Here is a 17459-nt window from a genome sequence, read left to right as displayed (position 1 = left end):
AGACAACTCTATACTCCACTTACCAATAAACTCTGCCACAGCATCGCACTCCCCTTCAGTTTTAATTGTACCAACAATGCTGTCGTTCTCCAGAATCGGGAGAAAGAGGTGGACAAAGTCTGAGGTGTATGGAGGGGCAATGACATCCAGAACCTGCAGGCACAAGACAGAATCATTAAAAAAAAGAAAGCAGCCATTCAGCCCATTTCCCTCAGCTTACCCAGCTGGCAACAGACTCCACTCTGTAAATATCTCTCCTGAAAGTCCTTATAATTGTAAAAGTTGCTTCCAGCAGGCTCTAGGTTAAGACAACATCTTTCATTCTCTTGTCTGCCAGCCATCTAAAATGGAGTCACCCATTGAAACCTCACACCATAAAGAATTTCACTTTACTGCCTCCAGTAACCATGAGACGAAGAACATTTCCATCAAATCTCCTGGTCTTCCAGTGTGTTGGAAACAACTCACTCTTACAATGTCTAAAATGATTGAACTTCACCGACTTTGGGGCTGTCCGAGTAAATCTCTTCTGCAATCCCTGATAGCCTTCCACATCCCTAGTTACAGTGGATTTAACACATCTTGATTTTGAACTCTGTCTCCACTAATGAAGCAAAATATCAAAAGTACTTTTCTAACAACCTTACTAATCAAGAACCGATTGACCTCCGCATTAAATATACCCAATGACTTGGCCTCCACAGCCATCTGCAGAAATGATTTCCAGAGACTTACCACCCTCTGACTAAAGAAATTCCTCCTTACCTCTGTTCTAAAGATACTTCCTTAAATTCTGAGGCTGTGCCCTCTGGTCCTAGACACTCTCACTGAATGAAACATCCTCTCCACGTCCACTCTATCTAAGCCTTACAAAATTAAATAGGTTTCAAACAGAACCCCTTTCATTCTTCTAAACTCCAGCAAGTATAGGCCCAGAGCTCCTCATACATTAACCCTTTCATTCTCATGAACCTCCTCTGGACCCTCTCCAATCACAGCACATCCTTTCTTAAATAAGGGACTCAAAAACTGCGCACAATACTGCAAGTACAGTCTGACCAATGCCTTACAAATCTTCAGCGGTACATCCAGTACATCCTTACTTTGGTATTCTAGTCCTCTCGAAGAGAATGCTAACATTGCATTTGCCCTTCTTACCACCAACTCAACTTGCAAGTTAACTTTTATGGAATCCTGCACGAGAAAAAAAGGATGAGAGAAGAACTGGCCAAGGTTGACTGGAAGGGGACTCTAGCAGGAGTGACAAATGGTTATAGTTTCTGGGAGCGATTTAGAAAGCAGAGGATAGATACATCCCAAAGAAGTATTTAGAAAGGATAATGCAACCGTGGCTGAAAAGGGAAGTCAAAAACAACATAAAAGCAAAAGATCAAAAATTAACCATATAACAATTACAGCACGGAAACAGGCCATCTCGGCCCTTCTAGTCTGTGCCGAACGCTTACTCTCACCTAGTCACACTGACCCGCACTCAGCCCATAACCCTCCATTCCTTACCTGTCCATATACCTATCCAATTTTACTTTAAATGACAATATCGAACCTGCCTCTACCACTTCTACTGGAAGCTCGTTCCACACAGCTATCACTCTCTGAGTAAAGAAGTTCCCCCTCCTGTTACCCCTAAACTTTTGCCCCCTAACTCTCAAATCATGTCCTCTTGTTTGAATCTCCCCTTTTCTCAATGGAAAAAGCCTATCTATGTCAACTATCCCCCTATCCCCCTCATAATTTTAAATACCTCTATCAAGTCCCCCCTCAACCTTCTACGCTCCAAAGAATAAAGACCTAACTTGTTCAACCTTTCTCTGTAACTTAGGTGCTGAAACCCAGATAACATTTTAGTAAATCTTCTCTGTACTCTCTCTATTTTCTTGACATCTTTCCTATAATTCGGTGACCAGAACTGTACACAAAGGCCAGCATACCAAAAGCTTTCTTCACCACCCTATCCACATGAGATTCCACCTTCAGGGAACTATGCACCATTATTCCTAGATCACTCTGTTCTACTGCATTCCTCAATGCCCTACCATTTACCATGTATGTCCTATTTTGATTAGTCCTGAAGTCAGAGGATTTGGAAGTTTTAAATAAACAGAAGTCAACTAAAGAAGCCATGAGGAGAGAAAAGATGAAATATGAAGGTAAGCTAGCCAATAATATCAAAGGTTCAAAGGTTCATTTTATTATCAAAGTATACAACCCTGAGATTCATCTTCACTAGATGGCCACGAAATACAGAAAAGCCATTAAAGTCATTGAAAGAAAAGACATTAACCCCACTCCCACATGAGAAGAGAAAAAGAAACAGAACTCGCTAACCCTAAACTCCGCAACCTCTCCCTCGCACAAAAACACATCACCCACGCAGACACGGCAGCTAAATCATCAAACCCCTAACCCTCAAGACCCTCCCACACAAAAAACCGACAATAACATCAAATCCCCAACCTCCACACACAAATCTAACAGATCGTTCACAAGTAAAAACACCAAGTCACGAATCCCCAGCCTTTCCCTCACACAAAAAAGTAACATATTGCCCACCTGCCAATCAGCAACAAGAAAGAAAATGCAGAAAAACTGAAGGAGACCAAAGAAGATGCCAAAAGTTTTTTCAGATACTGCATACAAAGAGTAAAAGAAACGTAAAAGCCCATGGTATTATAGAGAAGATACTGGCATGTACAGAGAACTGGCTAATTGGCAGGAGGCAAAGAGCAGGAATAGTTGGCTTCCAGTGACTAGTGATATTCCGTAGGGGTTGGTGTTGGGACCGCTTCTCTTTACATTATATGTCAATAATCTGGACGACGGAATTGATGGCTTTGTTGCCAAGTTTGCGGACAACACAAAGATAGGTGGAGCAGCAGGCAGTGTTGAGGAAGCAACACACACAAAGTGCTGGTGGAACGCAGCAGGCTAGGTAGCATCTATAAGGAGAAGCACAAAGGGTCTCGGCCCAAAACGTCGACAGTGCTCCTTCCATTTTACATTTCTTTTACTCTTTGTATGCAGTATCTGAAAAAAACTTTTGGCATCCTCTTTGGTCTCCTTCAGTTTTTCTGCATTTTCTTTCTTGTTGCTGATTGGCAGGTGGGCAATATGTTACTTTTTTGTGTGAGGGAAAGGCTGGGGATTCGTGACTTGGTGTTTTTACTTGTGAACGATCTGTTAGATTTGTGTGTGGAGGTTGGGGATTTGATGTTATTGTCGGTTTTTTGTGTGGGAGGGTCTTGAGGGTTAGGGGTTTGATGATTTAGCTGCCGTGTCTGCGTGGGTGATGTGTTTTTGTGCGAGGGAGAGGTTGCGGAGTTTAGGGTTAGCGAGTTCTGTTTCTTTTTCTCTTCTCATGTGGGAGTGGGGTTAATGTCTTTTCTTTCAATGACTTTAATGGCTTTTCTGTATTTCGTGGCCATCTAGTGAAGATGAATCTCAGGGTTGTATACTTTGATAATAAAATGAACCTTTGAACCTTTGATATTATTGGCTAGCTTACCTTCATATTTCATCTTTTCTCTCCTCATGGCTTCTTTAGTTGACTTCTGTTTATTTAAAACTTCCGAATCCTCTGACTTCAGGACTAATCAAAATAGGACATACATGGTAAATGGTAGGGCATTGAAGAATGCAGTAGAACAGAGTGATCTAGGAATAATGGTGCATAGTTCCCTGAAGGTGGAATCTCATGTGGATAGGGTGGTGAAGAAGCAGATTTCCTAGTGTTGAGGAAGCAGTGAGTCTGCAGAAGGACTTAAGACAGATTACAAGAATGGGTAAAGAAGTGGTAGATGGAATAAGTAATGGGAAGTATATGGCCGTGCACTTTCTAAGTGGGCAGAAAATTGAAAAATCCACGGTGCAAAGGGGCTTGGGAGTCCTCGTGCAGGATTCTCAAAAAGTTAATTTGCGAATTGAGTTGGTGGTGAGGAAGTCAAATGCAATGTTAGCATTCATTTCAAGTGAACCAGAACATAAAAGCAAGGACGTAATGCTGAGGCTTTATAAGGCACTGGTGAGGCCTCACTTGGAACATTGTGAGTAGTTTTGGGCCCCTTATCTAAAAAAAGGATGTGCTGACATTGGAGAGGGTTCTTCATATGAGGAGCATTTGATGGTTCTGGGCCCATACTCCTTGGAGTTTAGAAGAACAAGGGAGCATTTCATGGAAAACCTATTGAATGTTGAAAGGCCAGGAAAGAGTGGATGCAGAAAGTCTAGGACTCGAGGGCACAGCCTCAGAATAGAGGGACATCCAATTAGAACAGAGATGAGGAGGTTGTTTCCATTGATGAGGAGGAGTGAATATGGGGAATTTGTTACCACAGGCAGCAGTGGAGGGCAAGTCATTAGGTGTATTTAAGGCAGAGGCTGATGGATTCTGATTAGTCAGGGTGTGAAAGGTTACACAGCGAATGGGGTTGAGAGGGAAAATGCATCAGCCATAATGAAATGGTGGAGCAGACTAACTCTTCTGGTCTCATGGACTGACAAGTCCCTTTGCACCTCTGAATTCTGAATTTGCTGCCCATTTAAAAACTAGTCTACACATTTATTCCTTCTACCAAAGTGCAGGAGCATACACTTCCCTATATTGTATTCCATTGCCACTTCTTTGCTCATTCTCCTCATCTGCCTAAAGCCTAATGCAGACTCCCTGCTTCCTCAACACTACCTGCCCCTCCACCTGCCTTTGTCTCGTCCGCAAACCTGGCCACAAAGCCATCAATTCTGTCATCCAAATCACTGACATACAACATGAAAAGAAGTAGTCCCAACACTGACCCCCACGTAACATCTCGATACTGGCAGCCAACCAGAAAACGCCCCCTTTATTCTCACTCGTTACCTCCCACCAATCGACCAATCATCTATCCACGCTACTGTCTTTCCTGTAATATCATGGGCTCTTTCCTTGTACAGCAGCCTCTTGTGCAGCACCTTGTCAAATCCAAGTAAAGACATCCACTGACTCTGCTTTGTCTATCCTGCCTGCTTACTTCCTCGAATAATTCTAACAGACTGTTGGGCAAGATTTCCCCTTAAAGAAACCGTACTGACTTTGGCCTATATTATCATGAGTTTCCAAGTACCCCGAAACCTCATCCTTAGTAATGGACTCCAACATCTTCCCAACCACTGAAATCAAAATAACTGGCCTATGTTTTTTGTCCTTTGCCTTCCCTCCCTTCTAAAAGAGTGGAGTGACATTTGTAATTTTCTAGTTCTCTAGAATTTAGCGATTCTTAAAAGATCACGACTAATGGTTCCACAATCTCTTCAGGAACCTCTTTCAGATTCCTGGGCTATTCTGCTTCAGAGCTTTCAGCTTCCCAAACACCTTCTCCTTAGTAAAAGTGACGACACTCATTTCTGCCCCAATACGCTCATATTTCTGGCATACTGCTGGTGTTTTCCAGTGAAGACTGATGCAAAATACTTACTGAGCTGTCCATCATTTCTACCTCTCTAGCACCATTGTCCAGCATTTCAATATCCACTCACCTTTTTAATTCTTTTTATATATGAAAAAAACACCTGGTATCCTCTTTCATATTATTGGCTAGTTTACCTTCACATTTCATCTTTTCTCTTCTTATTGCTGTTTTTAGTTGCCATCTGTTGGTTTGGTTTCTAAAAGCTTCCCAATCCTCTATCTTACCGCTAAATTTTGCTGTAGTGAATGCCGACTCTTTTGCTTTTACACTGTCTTTGACTTTCCTTGTCAGCCATGGTTTCCACATCCACCCTTTAGAATACTTCCTTATCTCTGAGACGTATCTATCTTGTGCCTTCTGAACTGCTCCTAGAAACTCCAGCCATTGCTGTCCGCTATCATCCCTGCTAGCGTCCCCTCCAATCAGTTTTGGCCAGCTCCTCCTTCATCCCTCTGTAATTCCCTTTACTCCACAGTAATACTAATACACTCAGTTTTAGCTTCTCCCTCTCAAGCTGCAGGGTGAATTCTGTATTACGATCACTGCCTTCTATCGGTTTCTTTATCTTAAACTCTCTAATTAAATCTGGTTCATTACACAACACCCAACTCAGAATTACCTTTTCTCTAGTGGGCTCAACCACAAGCGGCTCTAAAAAGCCATCTAGTAGGCCTTCTATAAATTACCTCTCTTGGTATCCACCACCATTCTCTTCATTAATCACTGCATTACTGAGTTTGCTTATGCCGATGTTGAAACTACATCCTGGCTTCTGCACTCATGAAACAGGAGTCGATTTCATGAGGAGTTTCACTCTTCACTTCCTTTATGATTCAGTGTCAGCTAATCCCCTGCTACCTCTGCCAATCTCACATCCATTCTGCGAACTCCCTTGACTCTCATGGGCTTCAATGTTACTTATAAAATAAAGGTAGGATCATAAGGTTCCTGCCCTGCAATTATATTGGAATAAAGTATCTGATTAACAAGATTCCGCATCCTATTGCAATCAGTCAGTGGAGCTCTATTTTCCAGTCCTGACATTCTCAAGCTCTCACCACAAAGGGCTGAACTTCCTAGTTTTTAACCATCAATAGGGTTCAGACCACACTAAGCTTCTGCTCCCATTTGCTACCTGTTGTTAAGCTTACACTTCTCGATATTAATTGAGCAGTGTCAGACTGTGCTGCTCCCTAGACTTCCAGCACTTGCAGTCTCTCGTTTTTCCACAGTGTCGTTCCTGGCTGATTCTCTGCATCTTGCAGCTCCTCCCACCTACTGCAGTACAAGGCTGGGCTAACATTCTCCAGTGTTCAGTCTTCAGCAATGGCCACTTGGTTGAGGTGATGGAGGATTGTGACCCAAAACACCCATGGTCAGATTAAGCCATCCAATCTCTCTCCCCAAAGCATCTGTCCATTCACAATCTAAATTTGTACATCACCATGCAAGCCACTGACCTCTGTCACGAAGTATCTGATCAGTGAAATGTCTGTGTCTAGCTTCTCCAAACACTTGCGGATGTAGCTGACCACGGGCAGGACGTAGCCACGACTCAACAAGTGAACCATTCGGTCCAGCAGGGTCTTCTTCAGCTCCAGCTGGGGGCGAAGAAGAATTACACACAGAGTAAAGTTCTCATTATCCCCCAGGCAGATAGACATGTGGAAGTCAGGGTCAGAAGAAGGGTGAGAGAACCTGGAAGGGTGTGAGTGTGCTGGAGGGGGTGCAGAGGAGATTCATCAGGACGTTGCCTGGATTGGAGCATTACAAATGGTTACAAGAGACTCGATAGGCTGGGCTTCTTTTCCCTGGAATGGAGGACACTGATAGAGGCATGCAAAATATTAGGATGCTAGGATGTTCTCTAATGTGCATCTGTAAAAGGATGTGAGTATAGATGTGCATAGTCCAGCCTCCCCAGAAAGTTTGCTTTCCTGATTGTGTAGAATGTGTCCTGGGATCATGAGAGGTTGTGCGAGATGTGCATTCCCAGGAGATTGAAAACGCTCGCAGTTTCCACTGCCATGTCGCTGAAGTAAAACAGGGTGTGACTTCTCCTGAAGTTGATAATCATCTCCTTTCTCTTATTGACATTGAGAAAGGTTACTGGCCTGGCACCAGGCTTCAAGCTCCTCTCACCTCCACTCTGTAGGCTGTCTCATCATTGTTAGTGATGAGCTCCAACACTGGTATGTCATCGGTGACCTTGACAATGTGATTGCTCGGGTGTTTGGCCGTGCAGTCGTGTGTGAACGGAGTGTACAACAGTGGGCTCAGCACATAGCCATGTTGAGGATGACGGGGAGGGAGGAACGGAGTGTACAACAGTGGGCTCAGCACACAGCCGTGTTGAGGATGACGGGGAGGGAGGAACGGAGTGTACAACAGTGGGCTCAGCACACAGCCGTGTTGAGGATGATGGGGAGGGAGGAACGGAGTGTACAACAGTGGGCTCAGCACACAGCCGTGTTGAGGATGACGGGGAGGGAGGAACGGAGTGTACAACAGTGGGCTCAGCACACAGCCGTGTTGAGGATGATGGGGAGGGAGGAACGGAGTGTACAACAGTGGGCTCAGCACACAGCCGTGTTGAGGATGACGGGGAGGGAGGAACGGAATGTACAACAGTGGGCTCAGCACACACCCGCGTGGAGGATGATGGGGAGGGAGGAACGGTTGTGCGTTCTGACTACATGAGGTCTGCTGGTTAGGGGGTCCACCCAGTTACACAGTGGTGTATTTAGACCGAGGAGTAGGAGCTTGTTTACCAAGTTCTGCAGAATAACAATGTTGAATGTCAAAATGAAATCCAGAAACAGCAGTCTGACATAAGTGTCCTTGTTTTCTAGGTGTGTCAGGGCCAGGTGCACGACAGAAGCTATGGCATCTGTCATAGAGTGTTTCTGCCAGTAAGCATATTGGTGAGTGTCCAGTGTGGTACAAATGGAGTTTCCGATATGTGTCATTCGAAGCACTTCATGATGATTGGTGTCAGTGCCACAGGGCGGTACTTGTTTAGTTCTGAAGGAACAGGGATAATGGTGACTGATTTGAAGCATGGACAGCAGCCTGGATGAGTGAAGTATTAAAGATACTCGTGAAGATGCCGGTGAGCCGGTGTGCACACCCCGAGTACTCGGCCTGGGATGTTGTCTGGCCCGATGGCTTTACGTGAATTGACTCCTTCTCACAGCTGCAGCTATTATAGACAGTGGCTGCTCATCTGAGGGGGGGGGGGGGGGGGGGAAGTAGTTTTCATGGCTGGTTGTGTTGCATGCCTCTAAATGTGTATAAAAGTTGCTTAGAGCATCAGGGATGGAGGTGTCACTGGTACAATAGATGCTATTTTACTTGTGTAGTCAGTAATGCTTGGTGCCCAGCCACAGGGGATTGTTATCAGACAGGTGTTCCTGAATTTTTAGAGGACAGAAGGTCGTTCCCTCATGGTGCCTAAGATGAGGTTTCTCCTGGCTGCCCTGAATTGTTGTGTCTTCAAACTTGAAGACAGCGTCCCGGGCTTTTAGTAGGGAGTGCACCTCTGCATTCACCCAGGGCTTTTGATTAGGCTAAGAGATAATCATTCTTGTGGCACCAACATCATCTAAACTTACAGATGTAGCCAGTGACAGATGAGGCATACTTCTCGAGGTCTGTGCCTTCTCCATCTGTGGCAGCCTCCTTGAACATCTGTAAATTTAACATTTCAAGGACAGCTTCTTTCCCACTGCCATTCGATTTCTGAACGGTCTATGAACACATGCACACCACCTCACTAATTGCTCTCTCACTCAATCCATCTATTTCTCCTAATGTAACTTACAGTAATCTTTTATGCCTTGCATAGTACTGTTGCCACAAAACAACAAATTTCACGATTTTCATCAGTGATAATAAACCTGATTCTGAATTATTATTCAAAGTGGTACTTTGATTATAACCCTTCCATCCCAGAAGTTAAAAGTGAAATGCAAACCAGTAATTCCTCAGCATCCCTACCACCCAACACACCCACTCCCTGTTGTACTGTTCCTTCCCTGCACCGCAGGAGGATTACCTGCTCCATGACGTCAAGCTGGGAATGCTCGGTCTCAAAGAGTTTAACAAGGAGCTGTAGGACCTGTGGATGGAGAAGTTGGTGGCAGGTACTTATCTGAAAAAAAAATAGAAGCAAGATCATTATAATCACAGAACCAAACAGACTGGAAACAAAACAGCACAGCCTCCCTAGGTGCAGTGTTAGCCAAATTTCAATTAACCAATCTAAACTGCACAGTAGAATCCTTATTGTTGGCCTCATCACTCCCAAATGTTACAGAATTAAATATCACCCATTGAGCTTACACTCCATCGAGCTTCTCCTTGTAGCCCTAATCTGTGAAACTCTTGCATGTTTATATTTATTCAGCTTGATCATTATTCCTATTGGTCTTTTCTGATTTCATCGCTTATTCTGTCAGCATTTCATACACTTTTCATACTTCCTTTAGTTATCTCTTCTTGATTCACTCAATGCATAAACATGTGACAATCCTACATTTATCCACGACATTTTATCGTTGATTATTTCATTTTATGGAATACTACTTTTCTCTCTGGTAATCTTTTAAAATATTTCCCACAGTTGTTTCAACAGTCTGCTGAACAATATTATTTTCCCCAGTTTTACTCTAATCCCCTCAAAATCAGCTTTTTCTTTCCATCACTTTGCTCATTGTCTTACTAACACCCTCCTTTGTATTTAGTGTAAATTGCAGCTTTTATCTGTTATCTTCTCAACAGCGAACACAGGTTACAAGCTTTGTGAGCAAAACAGCAGGTATCCAGAAGGCTAAAGCCATTATGTTTGGTTCCAACAATAAAGTCCATTCTCTTGTTGCCAACTCCAGCCCTCATCCTGGCAAATATCTGAAAATTAATGAGACCTTGGTATCATATTTGAGCTGATGAACATCAGATCAGATCTGTGCCACCACTAAGACTATTTCAATTCCGTGGTAACCCAGCTCTACCTACGTGCTCTTTAGACCTTCATTGTTACCTCTGGACTTTACTATTCCAATACACTGATGGCTGACGCCCCTCATTCTACTCCTTGAATTCTGTTGGACAACCAAGTCTCAGCTGTCGCATCTCAACTCACTCTGTTCCATTCACTGAACTTCCTATAAAGAGTGCTTCCTAATTAAATATCATTACAAGTTTAAAACTTTCATCCTCAGTTTCAAGACCACCATTCACCATCCTTATTTCTCAGTAACCTCTCCCAGCCCCACGACATTCACATATTTACTCTCTTCCAATTCTGACCCCTTGATCATCCTCGTATTTAGTCACCTCGCCAATAGCAGCTGCCAAAAACCTCCCAGGACTTTCTTCCCTAAGTTGCCCCCCCCCTATCTTTTGTCCTTTTAAGATATTTCTCAGTCCAGCTGTGACTAAGAATTTGATCTGCTGCCCTTCCATCTTCTAAGAGTTTGACATTAATTTTCTTTGGTGGTGCTCATTGATGTTTGATATATTAGAAGCTCTATACAAGTGAGAGTTACTGCATGGGGTGGGAAATAAATATTGGCACTCTCTCTATTTGAATGGCACTGCTAGACTTTGCATTCAGCAGAAATAATTCACTACAAATATAAGATGTATGCAGAGGAGATTTACCAAGATGCTGCCTGGATTAGAGAGCATATCTATGAGGAAAGGTTAAGTGAGTTTGGGCTTTTCTCTTTGGTGTGAAGGAGGATGAGAGGTGACCTGACATCAACGTAGAAAGCCACACATAGACTGGAGAGAAAGAGAACTCTTCCCAGGGCGGAAATGGCTAATGCAAAGGGCATAATTTTAAGGTAATTAGAAAAAAATATAGGAGAGATGTCAGAAACATAGAAAACCTACAGCACAATGCAGGTCCTTCAGCCCACAAAGCTGTGCCGAACATGTCCTTACCTTAGAACTACCTACACTTATCCATAGCCCTCTGTTTTCCTAACCTCCATATGTCCATCCAGGAGTCTTTTAAAAGATCCTATCATTTCTGCCTCTACCACCGCCGCCGGCAGCCCATTCCATGCACTCACCATTCTCTGCATAAAAAATTTACTCCTGACATCTCCTACTTCCAAGCACTTTAAAACTATGCCCTCTCGTGCTAGCCATTTCAGCCCTGGGAAAAAGCCTCTGACTATCCACACGATCAATGCCTCTCATTATCTTGTACACCTCTATCAGGTCAACTCTCATCCTCCGTCGCTCCAAGGAGAAAAGGCTGAGTTCACTGAACCTATTCTCATAAGGCATACTCCCCAATCCGGGCAACATCCTTGTAAATCTCCTCTGCACCCTTTCTATGGTTTCCACGTCCTTCCTGTAGTGAGGAGACCAGAATTGAGAACAGTACTCCAAGTGGGGTCTACCCTATATAGCTGCAACATTACGTCTCGGCTCTTAAACTCAATCCCACGATTGATGAAGGCCAATGCTCTGTACGCCTTCTCAACCACAGAGTCAACCTGTGTAGCAGCTCTGAGAGTCCTATGGACTCGGACCCCAAGATCCCTCTGATCCTCCACACTGTCAAGAGTCTTACCATTAATACTATATTCTGCCATCATATTTGACCCACCAAAATGAATCACTTCACATTTATCTGGGTTGAGCTCCATCTGCCACTTCTCAGCCCAGTTTTGTATCCTATCAATGTTCCGCTGAAACCTCTGACAGCCCTCCACACTATCCACAACACCCCCAACCTTTGTGTCATCAGCAGATTTACTAACCCATCTCTTCACTTCCTCATCCAGGTCATTTATAAAAATCACAAAGAGTAGGGGTCCCAGAACAGATCCCTGAGGCACACCACTGGTCACCGGCCTCCATGCAGAATATGAACCGTCTACAACCATTCTATGCCTTCTGTGGGCAAGCCAGTTCTGGATCCACAAAGCAATGTCCCCTTGGATCCCATGCCTCCTTACTTTCTCAATAAGCCTTGCATGAAGTACCTTATCAAATGCCTTGCTAAAATCCATATATGTACACTACATCTACGGCTCTACCTTCATTAATGTGTTTAGTCACATCCCCAAAAAATTCAATCAGGCTCGTAAGGCCCTTGACAAAGCCATGCTGACTATTCCTAATTATATAATGCCTCTCTAAGTGTTCGTAAATCCTGTCTCCATCAACTTACCAACCACTGAAGTAAGACTCACTGGTCTATAATTTCCTAGGCTATCCCCACTCCCTTTCTTGAATAATGATAGATAGATAGATAGATAGATAGATAGATACTTTATTCATCCCCATGGGGAAATTCAACTTTTTTTCCAATGTCCCATACACTTGTTGTAGCAAAACTAATTACATACAATACTTAACTCAGTAAAAAAATATGATATGCATCTAAATCACTATCTCAAAAAGCATTAATAATAGCTTTTTAAAAAGTTCTTAAGTCCTGGCGGTAGAATTGTAAAGCCTAATGGCATTGGGGAGTATTGACCTCTTCATCCTGTCTGAGGAGCATTGCATCGATAGTAACCTGTCGCTGAAACTGCTTCTCTGTCTCTGGATGGTGCTATGTAGAGGATGTTCAGAGTTTTCCATAATTGACCATAGCCTACTCAGCGCCCTTCGCTCAGCTACCGATGTTAAACTCTCCAGTACTTTGCCCACGACAGAGCCCGCCTTCCTTACCAGCTTATTAAGACGTGAGGCGTCCCTCTTCTTAATGCTTCCTCCCCAACACGCCACCACAAAGAAGAGGGCGCTCTCCACAACTGACCTATAGAACATCTTCAGCATCTCACTACAGACATTGAATGACGCCAACCTTCTAAGGAAGTACAGTCGACTCTGTGCCTTCCTGCACAAGGCATCTGTGTTGGCAGTCCAGTCTAGCTTCTCGTCTAACTGTACTCCCAGATACTTGTAGGTCTTAACCTGCTCCACACGTTCTCCATTAATGATCACTGGCTCCATATGAGGCCTAGATCTCCTAAAGTCCACCACCATCTCCTTGGTCTTGGTGATATTGAGACGCAGGTAGTTTGAGTTGCACCATATCACAAAGTCCTGTATCAGTTTCCTATACTCCTCCTCCTGTCCATTCCTGACACACCCCACTATGGCCGTGTCATCAGCGAACTTCTGCACATGGCAGGACTCCGAGTTATATCGGAAGTCTGATGTGTACAGGGTGAACAGGACCGGAGAGAGTACAGTTCCCTGCGGCGCTCCTGTGCTGCTGACCACCGTGTCAGACCTACAGTCTCCCAACCGCACATACTGAGGTCTATCTGTCAAGTAATCCACTATCCAATCCACCATGTGAGAGTCTACTCCCATCTCCGTTAGTTTGTGCCTTAAGATCTTGGGCTGGATGGTGTTAAAGGCACTAGAGAAGTCAAGGAATGTAATCCTCACAGCACAACTGACCCCATCTAGGTGAGAGAGTGATTTGTGCAGCAAATACGTGATAGCATCCTCCACTCCCACCTTCTCCTTATACGCAAACTGAAGAGGATCCTGGGCGTGCCTGGTTTGTGGCCTCAGATTCTGTAACATCCGCAACCCTCCAATCCTCCAGAACCCCTGCCGTCCTCATTGACGATGCAAAGATCATCGCCAGAGGCTCAGCAATCTCTTCCCTCACCTCCCACAGTAGCCTGGGGTACATCCTGTCCGGTCCCGGCAACTTATCCAACTTGATGCTTTCCAAAAGCTCCAGCACATCCTCTTCCTTAATTACTACATGCTCAAATCATCCCTACAATCGCCAAGATCGTTTTCCATAGTGAATACAGAATCAAAGTATTCATTAAGTACCTCTGCCATCTCCTCTGGTTCCATACACACTTTTCCACTGTCACACTTGATTGGTCCTATTCTCTCACATCTTATCCTCTTGCTCTTCACATACTTGTAGAATGCCTTAGGGTTTTCCTTAATCCTGTCCACCAAGGCCTTCTCATAGCCCCTTCTGGCTCTCCTAATTTCATTCTTAAGCTCCTTCCTGCTAGCCTTATAATCTTCTAGATTCCTATCATTACCTAGTCTTTTGAACCCTTCGTAATCTCGTTTCTTCTTGACTAGATTTACAACAGCCTTTGCACCCGACTGTTCCTGTACCCTATCATCCTTTCCCTGTCTCATTAGAATGTATCTATGCAGAACCCCATGCAAATATCCCCTGAACATTTGCCACATTTCTTCCGTACATTTCCCTGAGAACATCTGTTTCCAATTTATGCTTCCAAGTTCCTGGCTGATAGCCTCATATTTCCCCTTACTCCAGTTAAACATTTCCCTAACTTGTCTGTTCCTATCCCTCTCCAATGCTATGGTAAAGGAGATAGAATTGTGATCACGATCTCCAAAATGCTCTCCCACTGAGAGATCTGACACCTGACCAGGTTCATTTCCCAGTACCAGATCAAGTACAGCCTCTCCGCTTGTAGGCTTATCTACATGTTGTGTCAAGAAATCTTCCTGAACATACCTAACAAACTCTACCCCACCTAAACCCCTCACTCTAGGGAGATGCCAATCCATATTTGGGAAATTAAAATCTCCTACCACAAAAACCAGTTATTATTAATCCTTTCCAGAATCTGTCTCCCTATCTGCTCCTTGATGTCCCTGTTACTATTGGGTGGTCTATAAAAAACACCCAGTCAAGTTATTGATCGCTTCCTATTCTTAACTTCCACCCACAGAGACTCCGTAGACACCCCCTCCATGACTTCCTCCTTTTCTGCAGCCGTGACATTATCTCTGATCAGCAGTGCCACGCTCCCACCTCTTTTGCCTCCCTCCCTGTCCTTTCTGAAACATCTAAAGACTGGCACTTGAAGTAGCCATTCTTGCCCCTGCACCATCCAAGTCTCTGTAATGGGCACAACACGATAGCTCCTAGTACTGATCCACGCTCTAAGCTCATCTGCTTTATTCATAATACTCCTCACATTAACATAGACACATCTCAAACCCATCTGAGTGCGTCCCTTCTGTATCACCTGCTTATCCTCTCTTTCACACTGTCTCCAAGCATTCTCTATTTGTGAGCCAACCTCCCCTTCCTCCGTCTCTTCAGTTCAGTTCCCACCCCCCAGCAATCCTAGTTTAAACTCTCCCCAACAGCCTTAGCAAACCTTCCTGCCAAGATATTGGTCCCCCTGCGATTCAAGTGCAACCTGTCCTATTTGTATAGGTCACACCTGCCCCAGAAGAGGTCCCAATGATCTGGAACAACACACACAAAATGCTAGTGGAACAAAGCAGGCCAGGCAGCATCTATAAGGAGAAGCACTGTCGACGTTTCAGGCCGAGACCCTTCGTCAGGACCGTTTGAAGGGCCTCGGCCCAAAACGTCGACAGTGCTTCTCCTTATAGATGCTGCCTGGCCTGGTGTGTTCCACCAGCAATTTGTGTGTGTTGTTTGAATTTCCAGCATCTGCAGATTTCCTCGTGTTTGCCAAATATCTGGAAATCTGAATCCCTGCCTACTGCTCCAATCCCTCAGCCATGCATTTATCCTCCACCTCATTCTATTCCTATACTCACTGTCACGTGGCACAGGCAGTAATCTCAAAATTGCCTTTGAGGTCCTGCTGCTCAACTTCCTTCCTAACTCCTATAGTCTATTTTCAAGACCTCCTCCCTTTTCCTACCTACGTCATTGGTACCAATACGTACCACGATCTCTGGCTGTTCTCCTTCCTACTTCAAGATATCGTGGGCACGATCAGAAACATCCCGGACCCTGGCACCTGGGAGGCAAACTACCATCCGAGTTTCTTTCCTGCGTCCACAGAATCGTTGTCTGACCCCCCAACTATAGAGTCCCCTATCACTGCTGCCATCCTCTTCATTTCCCTACCCTTCTGAGCCACAGGGCCAGGCTCTGTCCCAGAGGCACGGACACTGTTGCTTCACCCAGGTAGGCTGTCTCCCCCAACAGTACTCAAACAGGAGAACTTATTGTTAATGGGGACAACCACTGGGGTACTCTCTAGCATCTGCTTCTTGCCCTTCAGAGGTCAGTTCTTTACACAGAAAGTGGTGGGTGTATGGAACGATATTAAGGGCATTTAAGAAACTCTTACATAGGCACATGGATGTTAATAAAATGGAGGTTATGTAGGAGGAAAGGGTTAGATTGATTTCAGTCTAGGTTAAAAGGTCGACAGCACATCGTGTGCCAAAGGGCCTGTACTGTGCTGTCATGTTCTATGTTCTATTAACGTCTCACTGCCTTGAATCCTCAGTCACGACAGGCAAATGCCACCACTGTGCTAAGGTTAATGAAAGATGGATAAAGTAAAATCAGATCTGTACTTCAAACTTCGGACATTTACAATCAATAACAAAAAACATTTTTGAAATACCTGCAATTTGTGCAGCAGTTTATATGAATATTTACATTTTGAGCTTTTCAATGTGAAACCATTTTGCCTATAATTCTGATCAGCTGCCATTCACATAAAGTCTCCAAAAGCCTGTCAAGCAAAAGCAGAGAGCCTGCTAATGATTCCATCTCCCTCAGCCAAGGCAGCAAGATTAAGAATAATAAGGGAACGACTGCCTCGGGTGAATCAAGCCACAATGACTGCCCCAGATGTTAAGCTGGGAACACAGCTTCACCAGAGAGGTAGGTCTGATGTTATAACATAATAGAAGATTGTGAACCCAAGTCATCCAAAAATGGAAGCAGTATTCCAGTTACCTCATCTAGTAAGGCCAAGTGAACAGGTGTATGGTCTGTCTGCAGCTGAAAATAGCTGGGCTCTGACACCGTCCAATCAACCCATTTCAGCACTCCCATTGCTACCACCGGGAACCTAATAATCAGAAAGGAACAGTTATCAGATGATGTGTACGTGCAACCCTCCTGCTTTTTTTTTGTTACAATGACTTTTTGAACAACTTTCACTGAGAGCTAAATTTCATCTCCTGGAAATTATAAGAGAATCTGAGAGCATGGCCTTGATGTTC

The 17459-nt window shown here is 44.2% G+C and overlaps 1 protein-coding gene across 1 annotated transcript in view; it reads right to left on the bottom strand.

Moving 5' to 3' along the window:
- The window catches only part of nelfcd (negative elongation factor complex member C/D), a 95628-nt gene that overhangs the window by 2396 nt on the left and 75773 nt on the right, over positions 1-17459 (bottom strand). Inside the window, exons 11-14 of the mRNA XM_073061506.1 lie at positions 17191-17305; positions 9520-9615; positions 6923-7063; positions 24-153 (exon numbers count right to left, since the gene is read on the bottom strand). Coding sequence (XP_072917607.1) covers positions 24-153; positions 6923-7063; positions 9520-9615; positions 17191-17305 — 482 coding nt within the window. The remainder of the gene's footprint in view (positions 1-23; positions 154-6922; positions 7064-9519; positions 9616-17190; positions 17306-17459) is intronic.

The sequence above is a fragment of the Hemitrygon akajei genome, chromosome 11 (assembly GCF_048418815.1).
Source record: "Hemitrygon akajei chromosome 11, sHemAka1.3, whole genome shotgun sequence".
Taxonomy (NCBI): domain Eukaryota; kingdom Metazoa; phylum Chordata; class Chondrichthyes; order Myliobatiformes; family Dasyatidae; genus Hemitrygon; species Hemitrygon akajei.
Note: the sequence above shows the minus strand (reverse complement) of the source record. Positions and strands in the feature narration are given on the sequence as shown.